Source organism: Centroberyx affinis, unplaced genomic scaffold (assembly GCF_046629955.1).
Source record: "Centroberyx affinis isolate AG114_WGS23_722 - 3 ecotype Tasmania unplaced genomic scaffold, CSIRO-AGI_Caff_v1 ptg000272l_1, whole genome shotgun sequence".
Lineage (NCBI taxonomy): Eukaryota > Metazoa > Chordata > Actinopteri > Beryciformes > Berycidae > Centroberyx > Centroberyx affinis.
The window spans coordinates 148,435-161,340 of record NW_027278952.1 but is presented as its reverse complement, the minus strand read 5'-3'; the positions used below and the strand labels follow the sequence as shown (position 1 = coordinate 161,340).

Genomic DNA, 12,906 nt, shown 5'->3' with positions numbered 1-12,906 from the left:
AAATATTTTTTAATCTTTATTTAAACGGAGTCTCTATACTCTTCTTCTGCACCTCCTATCTTCATAGGTACAAACATTTACACCTGGAAGGACAGAGATGTGCAGAGGTCGAAATACTGCTGATGTATTTCACTCACATAGAAGTACTACAGCTATTACGTTTGTATCAAATCTGAGTAGTTGTTTAGGTTAAAGTGAGAAATGATCTCATAAAAATACTGATGTACTCATTAAGATTATGTTTTAATTCCAAAATCTTCCCCCTAAAAATTAATGGATTATCTGTTTTAGTGTGGGATTATCTGTTGTAGTGTGTGGAGAGCGGAAATCCTTGGCAGATGTCTCTCAGATGTATAGGTTAGAGGTGTCATACAGCTAGCTGTGTGATGCTGTCTTATTTATGTAATCATATTTCTACTAACCTATGGACAATTTAAAACCATACCTCTACTAACCTATGGACAATTTAAAACCATGATCACAAACATCCCTGCCTCAATGTGTAACTGTTTTAATTGATTTTCTTTATTCCCATCTATGTCTTGTCCTATTTATTTAAAACTTTGAACTTGTTTGTAACTCAACATCATTGTAAATGAGGGCAACCTCAATGGTTATTCGAGTTTAAATAAAGGTTTTAAATGAAATGAAATACCTCATGTACATCGTAAACATCCCACAACACCTCACACTCTGCTGAGTTTAAGTGTTACATGCTACAACAAACACGCTTCCTCATTCTTTCTTTGAACTTTTTTCTACTGCTTTTGTCATTGCAAAGAAACTAGACTGCAGTATAATATACCATTGGAATTGAATTGTGTTTGCCTCCCTCTAGTGGAGGTTGTGCACTATTGTGTTGTTCTAGTATTCTGGATGTCTGCACTAAAGGTTTTTGTACTGAGTTTTGGTGTTTCCTGTCACTGTGGGCTGCAGAGCACAGTAGTACACAGCAGAGTCAGACGGCTGCAGCTTCTGGATCGTCAGAGGAACTGATCTTAAGGTGGGATCCAGCATGACCTGAAATCTCTGCTTTAACCCATCCACTCTGTTCTCATAGCCAAGTTTAGAGCGGCTAAGGATGAATTTGGGAATGTCGTTTACATCCTGCTTGTACCAGTAGAGATATGCGCTTGTTTGACTGGTGTTATATTCACAGCCAAGTGTTACTGCCTCTCCTTCAGTAGCAGTCACATCTCCTTTTGGTTGTAGCACATTGTCTTTTTGTGCTCTGCATTCTGTAGAACAACAGCAAACAGTATCAATGTAATGTTAACGAATCCATATGCAAAATGTTGGATTAATATCAAGGGAACAGAGTTCGATCATACCAAAGCACATAGCAACCAGCAACACTGAAATGAGCAGAGACATCATAGCTGCACTCTTCAGTAACTATGAGATACAGCAACTAGAGAGCTGGCTCTGAGTCCCACTGTTTTGTCTTCATCTTAAAAACTAAGTTGGTAGATTTGAAGGAGGAGCTTGTTCAGAGTGACAGGGCTCATTCACAACCCTGTGTTATTACTCCAATCACCGATTGTATACAATACACACTTTTGTACCACTATCCCTTCATGTGTGAAAGTCTTTTCAATTATTTGTTGGTTGTTTATTTTTCTTGACTGGCATGAACTTATAAATGAACTGCAAAGTGTCAGTAAAGGACTGTCCCAGGGTTTTTTAATTGGTTCCATATTATTTACTATATTACTAACTGGAAAATATGTCAAATGCTTCCTGTATCTTTAGATTTTTGTTCCGTCCTCATAGCTATTACTATGCATTACATATTCCCTTGACTATCAGTCAGCAATGCATAATTATCAATAAAACTGTCTAGCCTATCAATGATGAGCTTTTCCAACACCTTGGAGAACTGGGAAAGAACTGGAAAAGTAATGACACTGGCCAATATTTAGTAAAATTATGTTTATCCCCAGTTTTAAATAATGGGCTGACTAATATTCATATGTATGTTTGTTGGGTTTGAGGGTGAAACCCACTGCCTAGGATGGCATCTGCTTTCCATGAAGTGATGAAGTGAAATAATCCTAAAACTGAAGTCTTCTGTATTTCTGATCCTGACAGCCTTACCCCTCCCTGCTGTACAGGAAGTATCTCCTCTTATTATATGCAGTGACATCACTGATCTCAGCAGGGTGGGGTTATGGGTCATCGTCAGGTTTTTCTACACTGAATTTCCTTCCATCCACACTGCCTGAATGCAAATTATTGTGTGCTGAAGTAGACTGAGAAGTTTTCAACAAAATATTCACCAGTAGTAAAAGTTAAGAAATCTTAAGTTGAGCACCACTGAGGTATTTTGTCTCCTTTCATCAGGGACAACAGACAGTTAAAGGTGCAGTAGGACACTTTGTACTTTGGCGACCCCAAGTGGCAGCAGGAGTTAACTGACTGAATTTAATGTTCATTGCGCCTCTCTGCCAGAGAAGACCAACCCACATTATTATACAGAATACAATGGTGAGTACCATAGCTGTCATCAGTAATAAATCTGAGGGCAGAATGATAAACCGTGTCTAGGGGTTTAAGAGTGGAAAGAGCAGCATTTCTGTAAATTACATCCCCATAATCCAACACTGATAGGAAAACTGCCTCAACAATCCTCTTTCTGCTAATCATAGGGAAGCTGGTTCTGTTTCTGCAAAAGAAGCCAATTTTTTGACGCAGTTTGCGAACAAGATTGTCTCTATGGTATTTAAAAGTAAATTTCTCATCAAGCCAGATGCCAAGATATTTATTTTCAGTAACTCTCTCAATGTTAGATCCATTCGCAGTGGATATATGCATACAATTGTGATCAATGGTTCTGGCTCTAGTAAACAGCATGAATCTTGTTTTATTTGCATTAAGTACCAGTGTAAGATTGATAAGAGCATCTTGTAGAGCATTAAAGGAAAGTTGCAAGGTCTCAATGGCTAGTTGTACAGAATCAGAAATACAATATACAATGGTGTCATCAGCATAAAGATGGACTTGATAGCCACTCAATGAAGAGACAATATCATTTATATAAATGGTGAAGAGGACAGGACCCAAAATTGAACCTTGCGGAACACCTTTTGTTACTGGCAAGAACTCAGACTGGACACTTCCCGACTTTACACACTGAAGTCTCTCAAACAAATAACTCCGAAACCAATCACAAGCCTTTCCATCAAAGCCAATACTGCATAACCTTTGTAAGAGCAAAGGATGATCAACTGTATCAAATGCTTTTGACAGATCTATAAATAGGGCAGCACAATGTTTCTTATTGTCTAGAGCGGAAACTATATTATTTGTAACTAATGTAATAGCTGAGATAGTGCTGTGGTTAGCTCTAAATCCAGATTGGTGTGTACTTAATTCAGAGTGACTTGAAAGAAATGTCTTGAGTTGGTTATTTACCAAAGATTCCAGGATTTTTGCTAGACAAGATAATTTGGAGATTGGTCTGTAATTAGTTACATGGGCTGACTTTCAAACACGAGGAAATATTCCTGTTGTGATAGAAAGATTAAATATATGTGTTAATTGCTCTGTAATAAGTGGAGCGGACACTCTTAGAAACAAAGGATCCAATTTATCCTCTCCTGTTGAACTCCTGGTAACAATGGCTTGTAATGCTTCAAATACATCACTAGGAGAGAACAGCTGAAAGTTAAACTGAGAGACATGGTTCATGGTACATACACAATCATTATTAATATTAATGAGAGGGGGCCCTGTGTAATCCTTTGCTGATGCTGGGCATTTATTTGAAAAGTTCCTATTGAGAGCTTGGCAAACCTCTTCCTGTTCCGAAATCAAACAGTCACCACATGTAATATGTGCAGGTACGGAAATAGTGGTTTCATTTCTGTTTGAGTTTACTGCTCTCCAAAATTTTGCAGGGTTTGAATAGGAGCTAGTAATTAAGTCTAAGTAATCATTAGATTTGGCACAGATGATGTGCATTTATTTCTAAGCTGTCTAAATGATGACCAATGGGATGGATCCCCAGAGTGTCTGGCAAGTGACCAGGCTCTGTTCCTTTCCTTAAATAAAGCTGATAATTCAGGTGAAAACCAAGGGGTTAATCTGACTTTTATTCTAAGATTTTTGAATGGTGCATGTTTGTTAATGACTGAAAGAAGGGTTTTTGTGAAAAAATCCAGTGCCATTTCAACATCTGGGATTTCAGATGTATAATGTATGTCGCTATGGAAAACATCAGTTAAAAAGGCTTGGTCACTAAAATGTCTTAGATTTCTCTTTGTAACCGTGTGAGATTTTGTTTTCTTTAGCCGAGTATTTCTAATACATGCTATAGGGCAATGATCACTAATTCCTAGCTCAAAGACAAATCATTGTGTGCTGAAGTAGACTGAGAAGTTTTCAACAAAATATTCACCAGTAGTAAAAGTTAAATGTTAAGTTGAGCACCACTGAGGTATTTTGTCTCCTTTCATCAGTGACAACAGACAGTTAAAGGTACAATAGGACACTTTGTACTTTGGCGACCCCAAGTGGCAGCAGGAGTTAACTGATTTTTTATTTTATTTTTATTTAACCTTTATTTAACCAGGCAGGTCAATTAAGAACAAATTCTTATTTACAATGACGGCCTAGCGAGAGGACAAAAGGACGTCTCGAAGGGTGAAGGGAATAGGGGACAAAAAAAAAAAAAAAAACACACAAAAGAAACTAAACAAAGAACAATCCAGATAAGACTATCAGACACAAATGTTACATACATCGCAGAGGCAGAGAAACCCAACACACTATGGGAACGAGGAAATAATCAAAACACACACCAAACAAACAACCAAATAAAATTACAAGTCATGCAAGTCTTGAAGCAGAATAAACAAGTTTCTTTGTCAGTTTAAAAGCTGGGTGACAGTTGCAGTTGTGTGTGAACAACTCTGCAATAGAGTCCTTAAAAGTGGTGAGGGAGATCAATTTCTCCAGTTTCAGAGTCTTTTGCAGCTCATTCCAACTGCTCGGAGCAGCAGACTGGAAGGAGGACCGGCCGAAAGAAGTATTAGCACAGGGAACTTCTAGCGAGATATGGCGGGCAGCTCTGGTGTTATAGGGACAATTTTAACAAGTGTATCAAATAAGGAGGAGTCAGACCAAGGAGGGTTTTGTAAACAAGTGTAAGCCAATGGATCTCTCGTCGAATGTGTAACGATGGCCAATTAACCGAAGTGTATAAGTCACAATGATGTGTTGTATAGGGGGCATTTGTGGCAAACCTAATTGCTGAGTGGTACAAAACATTAAGGCGTTCAAGGACACTCTTGCTTGCATGTCTGTAAATGACATCACCATAGTCAAACAAGGGGAGAATGGTCATTTGGACTAGGGAGCGTTTCGCAGAGCAAGTAAAGGAAGAGCGATTCCGGTACAAGAAGGCAAGTCTTGCTTTTACTTTTGACTGAAGATGTAATAAATGCTGAGAAAAAGAAAGTGTGTTATCTAACCATATACCGAGGTATTTATAAGAGGTGACTGTGTCCAGAACTGAGCCATTAGTTGTTGTGATGCTTCCAAGCGGGATAACAGGCTTCCTACCAAACCACATAACTTTTGTTTTAGATGTATTTAACACAAGGTTAAGACTAGAGAAGGCCACCTGTATACTATTGAAGCTGTCTTGAAGAGAGCGCAGAACAGCATCAGGGGAAGGTCCAACTGCATATAAAACTGTATCATCGGCATACAAATGAATCTTTGAATTTCCTACTACACTGACAATGTTATTTATGTATAAGGAGAACAGGGTGGGGCCAAGGATGGAGCCCTGAGGTACACCTTTAGTTACAGGCAAGGGCTGCGACAGGTGGTGTTCTGATTTAACGCACTGGGTTCTACCAGACAAATAGGAGGAGAACCAGGCTAAGGAATGGTAGTTGACAGCAATGTTACTAAGTCTATCTCTGAGAATCGAGTGATCTACTGTGTCAAAAGCTTTTGCTAGATCAATAAAATTTGCTGCACAATGTTGTCTGGAATCAAGAGTGGTAATAATGTCATTGAGGACCTTAAGAGTTGCAGTGACACAGCCATGCCCAGACCGGAAACCAGATTGCATACCAGAGATAATACTGTAAGTGTCAAGATATGATGTTAGTTGCCTATTTATAAGTTTTTCCAAAATCTTAGATATACAGGGCAAGATAGAAATAGGCCTGTAACAATTAGGATCAGTCTGATCACCCCCTTTAAACAAAGGTAAAACAATAGCAGCTTTCCAAGAACAAGGGATTTCAGCAGTTTGAATGGAAAGATTATAGAGATAAGAAACTGGGGCAGCAATTATGGGAGCAGCAACCTTGAAAAAGTAAGGGTCAAGGTCATCACACCCGGATGGTTTTTTAGGGTCTAGCTAAGTAGCTCATCCAGCACTTCATCCACAGTGATAGTGCGAAAACTGAAAGAATGTACTGAAGATGAGATGGCACTGTGTGAAGACACAGCATCAGACAGGCTAGCAGAATTGGGGTGCTTGGTGGGGGTTGATAGAATCAAATAAGAACCCAGATGTGATGAAATGGCGATTGAAGACCTCTGCCATGAGCACCTTGTCTGAAACGATTGTACCATCAGAGTTAAGGGACATAGGAAACCGGGAGAACGGGTTCTTATCTTCCATAACTCTTCCATAACTGACCGTTTTCCAGAACTTATTTGGATCTGAGATACTATGGGAGAACTGATCTTTAAAATAATCAGCTTTGAGTTTTCGGATGGTCTGGGTGCATTTATTTCGAAGTTGTCTGAATGTCAGCCAGTCTGTAGGAGACTGTGAGAGTCGAGCCTTACGCCACGAAGCATTTTTGTGATGAAGAAGCTCAACCAGATCACGGTTAATCCATGGACTGAGACGAGTCTTAATTCTCATTGACCTTCTGGGGGCGTGTTTATTGATAATGGTACTAAAATCATTGTAAAACAGGTTCCAGATTGAATCTAATTTGGAAAAATAGGAAGAATGCTGCATCTAATTTAGAGAGGGTGGGTGTTGAAGAAATTTTCTGGAGTCAGTGGTTCGTCTTACTTGAATGTATATTTATTGAAAGGAGATTATTGCAAGAGGAAGAGATGCACAGAGCAGGAGGCTGCATACACTTCTTCAAAGAGAAAGAGATTGAACCAGTCCTTTATGTATCTTCCAAGGATGTACAGAATGTGCTGACATTAAAACAGGTCACCAAAGTAGAGTATAAGCAAGACATGTTATGTCTTAAGTTAGAGCTTCCATTGACATCTTGGAGACATCCAGGAGCCACTCTGACAACAAGACCTCTGGCATAGTAAGTTATGGCACAAGGTTTACAGTAAGGTGATCATCTTGAGTTTTCTTCCACAGTCCCCCCCTTGTTGATTATGAAATCAACAACACAAGATCAACTTCACCATTGTTTTTTTTGTTATTTTTTAATTATTATGCACCAGTAATAAACTGAAAATGGAGTTGAGATCACTGCTTTAGACCTAATATAGAAAAATGTCCCAAATGGTTGGGTTTGTCTGTTGAGCACCAATGTCTCTGTGAGTCCCTTTCTCTTATGGTTTCCATTGCCAATGTACAGATGTGTTATCTTCTGCTCCTGGCTGTCAGGTTTTTGTACAGTGACTCTGGGTTTCCTGTCACTGTGGGCTTCACAGCACAGTAGTACAGAGCAGAGTCTGTCACTGCAGCAGAGGAGATCTCCAGATCCACACCACGCTTTCCTTCAGCCAGTTTAGTAGAGAACCTTGTGTCTGATTCAAGAGTCTCTGCTGCTCTTGTGATGCCTAACCCTGAGATGTACTGGAGGAATTCTGGTTGTTTTCCTGGATATTGTCGATACCAGAAGAAATAATCAGTAGTTGCTACAGAGTAATTGTATGACAGAGTAACTGTGCTGCCTTCTAAACTGTACTCTTCATTATTGACTGGAGTGAGTTCTTCACAGCTGACACCTACATGGAAATAATTTCATACAGAAGTTAGTGAATAATTAAGGTTCTCCCAAGACTTTTACAGCTTGTTCTGGGCTTCAATAGAAACTGTTATAATATTCCCAGATATTAATGTAATTGTCCATTGGACTGAACAGTAGAATAACAATTCACTAAATAACTTACCGATGAATATACTGAGGAACAGTATTGAGCACACTGACACTGAAAGCAGCATCTTAGAAGAAAACACACAAGAAATCCTAAAACTGAAGTCTGCGGTATTTCTGATCCTGACAGCCTCACCTCTCCCTGCTGTACAGGAAGTACCTCCTCTTATTATATGCAGTGACATCACTGATCTCAGCAGGGTGGAGTTATGGGTCATCATCAGGCTTTTCTGCACTGAATTTCCTTCCATCCACACTGCATGAATGGAAATTATTGCATGCTGAAGTAGTCTGACAAGTGTGTTCAACAAAATATTCACCAGTAGTAAAAATTGAGAAATGTGAAGTTGAGCACCACTGAGGTATTTTGTCTCCTTTCATCAGGGACAAAAGACAGTTAAAGGTGCACTAGGACACTTTGTACTTTGGCGACCCCAAGTGGCAGCAGGAGTTAACTGACTGAATTTAATTTGGGAAAATGGGGAGAATCTGCTGCATCTAATTTTAGAGAGGATGGGTGTTGAAGGAATGTTCTGGTGTCAGAGGTTCGTCTTACTTGAATGTATATTTATTGAAAGGAGATTCTTGCAAGAGGAATTGATAAACACAGCAGGAGGCTACATACACTTCTTCAAAGAGAAAGAGATTGAACCAGTCCTTTATGTATCTTCCAAGGATGTACAGAATGTGCTGACATTAAAACAGGTCACCAAAGTAGAGTATAAGCAAGACATGTTATGTCTTAAGTTAGAACTTCCATTGACATCTCGGAGACATCCAGGAGCCACTCTGACAACAAGACCTCTGGCATAGTAAGTTATGGCACAAAGGTTACAGTGAGGTGACCATCTTGAGTTTTCTTCCACAGTTCCCCCCTTGTTGATTATGAAATCAACAACACAAAATCAACTACACCATTGTTTTTTTTTGTTTTTTTTTAATTATTATGCACCAGTAATAAACTGAAAAAGGAGTTGAGATCACTGCTTTAGACCTAATACAGAAAATGTCCCAAAATGGTTGGGTTTGTCTGTTGAGCACCAATATCTCTGTGAGTCCCTTTCTCTTATGGTTTCCATTGCCAATGTACAGATGTGTTATCTTCTGCTCCTGGCTGTGAGGTTTTTGTACAGTGACTCTGGGTTTCCTGTCACTGTGGGCTGCACAGCACAGTAGTACAGAGCAGAGTCTGTCACTGCAGCAGAGGGGATCTTCAGATCCATTTGGGTTTTATCAGTCACGTTAACAGTCAGTCCAGACTTTGGATCTGCTCTGTTCAATACTAAACCTGTTGCTGAGTGATAGATGAGTAACTGTGGTGGTTTTCCTGGGTCTTGGCGATACCAGAAGAAAGTTTCACCAGTTGAAGGTTTTTTGTTTTTGTATGACAGAGTAACAGTGCTGCCTTCTAAGCTGTACTCTTCATTCTTGACTGGACTGAGTTCTTCACAGCTGACACCTACATGGAAATAATTTAAAAAAAAATTATTTAACACAAATATGTTTGAATAAATTAACATTTCCCGTGACATGTAGTTTGTTCTGTGTGGCAAAAAAATCTCAATGCAAAATGGTCATCCAAAAAACAATGTCATAATCTATTGGACTGAAATCTAAAAGAATCAGTCACAGTAACTTACTGGTAAATATGCTGAGGAAGAGCAGTGAGTACGCTGACAGCATCATCTTGGAAGAAAAACACACCAATAATCCTAAAACTGAACTATGTGAGGCCTGCTGTATTTCTGATCAGCCGTACAGGAAGTCCATCCTCTTTTCTTTAAATCACAATAGCTGAATCTCCTTCCAGGAGTGTGTAAACTGTCACTCCACTGTAAGAGGCAGCTGCTGTATATCTGTCATGTGGAGTGATACTCGCATGGAGCGGAAGTGAACAAGGAGGAGGAGTGAACTGCTTTAGAAACCATGAATGGAACAGCATCACACCCGCTCCACTTCTGTTAGGAGGAGACTGTTGTTCTTGTAGTGGTGTTGGTCTTCTCAAATTTACAGGCACTCTTTGGTATGAACTCCACTCCCTGGAAAAAATAAAAAGGTGATGTTTCTCTGTATTCTCTGTATTTTCTCTGAGTTATAGTTCTGACAGTGAAGCTGCAGTCATCATGTAACTTCATTTATTAGTCATGGCAGAGAGAAATTAAATTAGTGTTTTTCTAGCATAGAGAGAAACACATACAATACAATTTAGTATTCTCATCATTACAAGGTATTAGAAGACAATATGAGGTCTGCTACTACATCTCATCCACAACGGCAATAACTAACAGAGTGGAGATAAAGGATATTGTTGTCAATTACCTCTGTCTCAAAAGTCAATAATATTCGATAACATTGTGAAGTTTAAGTGTAAAAATGTAAGTCTATTTTGTGAAAGATCAAATAATTAAGCTTTTTTTTCAGTGAAACATGTAAACATGCTGATCTGATAATTCCACTTGATGGCACTGTTGGTATTAAAATGAAGAACTGAAGTGTCTAAATAATCTGTCAGGAGATGTCAGGTTTTTGTACAGTGACTCTGGGTTTCCTGTCACTGTGGGCTGCACAGCACAGTAGTACAGAGCAGAGTCTGTCACTGCAGCAGAGGAGATCTCCAGATCCACACCACGCTTTCCTTCAGCCAGTTTAGTAGAGAACCTTGTGTCTGATTCAAGAGACTCTGCTGCTCTTGTGCTGCCAAACCCTGAGATGTACAGGAGGAATTCTGGTTGTTTTCCTGGATATTGTCGATACCAGAAGAAATTATCACCAGTTGCTACAGAGTAATTGTATGACAGAGTAACAGTGCTGCCTTCTAAACTGTACTCTTCATTCTTAACTGGAGTGAGTTCTTCACAGCTGACACCTACATGGAAATAATTTCATACAGAAGTTAGTGGTTAATTAAGGTTTTCCCAAGACTTTTAGAGCTTGTTCTGGGCTTCAATAGAAACTGTTATAATATTCCCAGGTATTAATGTAATTGTCCATTGGACTGAACAGTAGAATAACAATTCACTATATAACTTACCGATGAATATACTGAGGAACAGTATTGAGCACACTGACACTAACAGCAGCATCTTAGAAGAAAACACACAAAATAATCCTAAAACTGAAGTCTGCTGTATTTCTGATCCTGACAGCCTCACCTCTCCCTGCTGTACAGGAAGTACCTCATCTTATTATATGCAGTGACATCACTGATCTCAGCAGGGTGGGGTTATGGGTCATCATCAGGTTTTTTTTACACAGAATTTCCTTCCATCCACACTGCCTGAATGCAACTCATTGTGTGCTGAAGTAGACTGAGAGGTTTTCAATAAAATATTCACCAGTAGGAAAAGTTAATAAATGTTAAGTTGAGCACTACTGAGGTATTTTGTCTCCTTTCATCAGGGACAACAGACAGTTAAAGGTGCAGTAGGACACTTTGTACTTTGGCGACCCCAAGTGGCAGCAGGAGTTAACTGACTGAATCTAATTTGGAAAAATAGGGAGAATGCTGCATCTAATTTAGAGAGGATGGATGTTGAAGAAATGTCTGGAGTCAGAGGTTCATCTTACTTGAATGTATATTTATTGAATTGAGATTCTTGCAAGAGGAAGAGATGCACACAGCAGGAGGCTACATACACTTCTTCAAAGAGAAAGAGATTGAACCAGTCCTTTATGTATGTTCCAAGGATGTACAGAATGTGCTGACATTAAAACAGGTCACCAAAGTAGAGTATAAGCAAGACATGTTATGTCTTAAGTTAGAGCTTCCATTGACATCTTGGAGACATCCAGGAGCCACTCTGACAACAAGACCTCTGGCATAGTAAGTTATGGCACAAGGTTTACAGTGAGGTGACCATCTTGAGTTTTCTTCCACAGTCCCCCCCTTGTTGACTATGAAATCAACAACACAAAATCAACTACACTGTTGTTGTTTTTTTTGTTTGTTTGTTTTTTTTTAAATTAATTATGCACCAGTAATAAACTGAAAAAGGAGTTCAGATTACTGCTTCAGACCTAATACAGAAAAATGTCCAAAATGTTTGGGCTGTTCAGCACCAATGTCTCTGTGAGTCCCTTTCTCTTACGGTTTCCATTGCCAATGTACAGATGTGTTATCTTCTGCTCCTGGCTGTCAGGTTTTTGTACAGTGACTCTGGGTTTCCTGTCACTGTGGGCTTCACAGCACAGTAGTACAGAGCAGAGTCTGTCACTGCAGCAGAGGGGATCTCCAGATCCATTTGGGTTTTCTCCTTAGTCACATTAACAGTCAGTTTAGACTTTGGATCTGCTCTGTTCAATACTGAACCTGTTGCTGAGTGATAGATGAGGAACTGTGGTGGTTTTCCTGGGTCTTGGCGATACCAGTAGAAGTACTCATTGCCAGCTGCAGTTTTGGAGTATTTGTATGACAGAGTAACAGCGCTGCCTTCTAAGCTGTACTCTTCATTCTTGACTGGAGTGAGTTCTTCACAGATGACACCTACATTAAAATGATTTAACAAAAATATTTTTTAATAAATTAAGATTTCCGTGACACATATGTAGTTTGTTCTGTGTGGCAAAAAAATCTCAATGCAAAATGGTCATACATTTCCCAAAAAACAATGTCATAATCTATTGGACTGAAATCTAAAAGAATCAATCGCAATAACTTACTGGTAAATATGCTGAGGAAGAGCAGTGAGTACGCTGACAGCAGCATCTTGGAAGAAAAACACACCAGTAATCCTAAAACTGAACTATGTGATGTCTGCTGTATTTCTGATCAGCCGTACAGGAAGTCCATCCTCTTTTC

At 39.3% G+C, this 12,906-nt stretch overlaps 1 gene segment (V, D, J or C); it reads right to left on the bottom strand.

Moving 5' to 3' along the window:
* Positions 1-12,223: 12,223 nt before the first annotated feature.
* LOC139638020 (T cell receptor alpha variable 26-1-like) lies at positions 12,224-12,813 on the bottom strand. The segment is given in 2 exon segments: positions 12,224-12,591; positions 12,768-12,813. Coding segments are annotated over 2 exon segments (414 nt in total).
* Between the last annotated feature and the right edge of the window lie 93 nt (positions 12,814-12,906).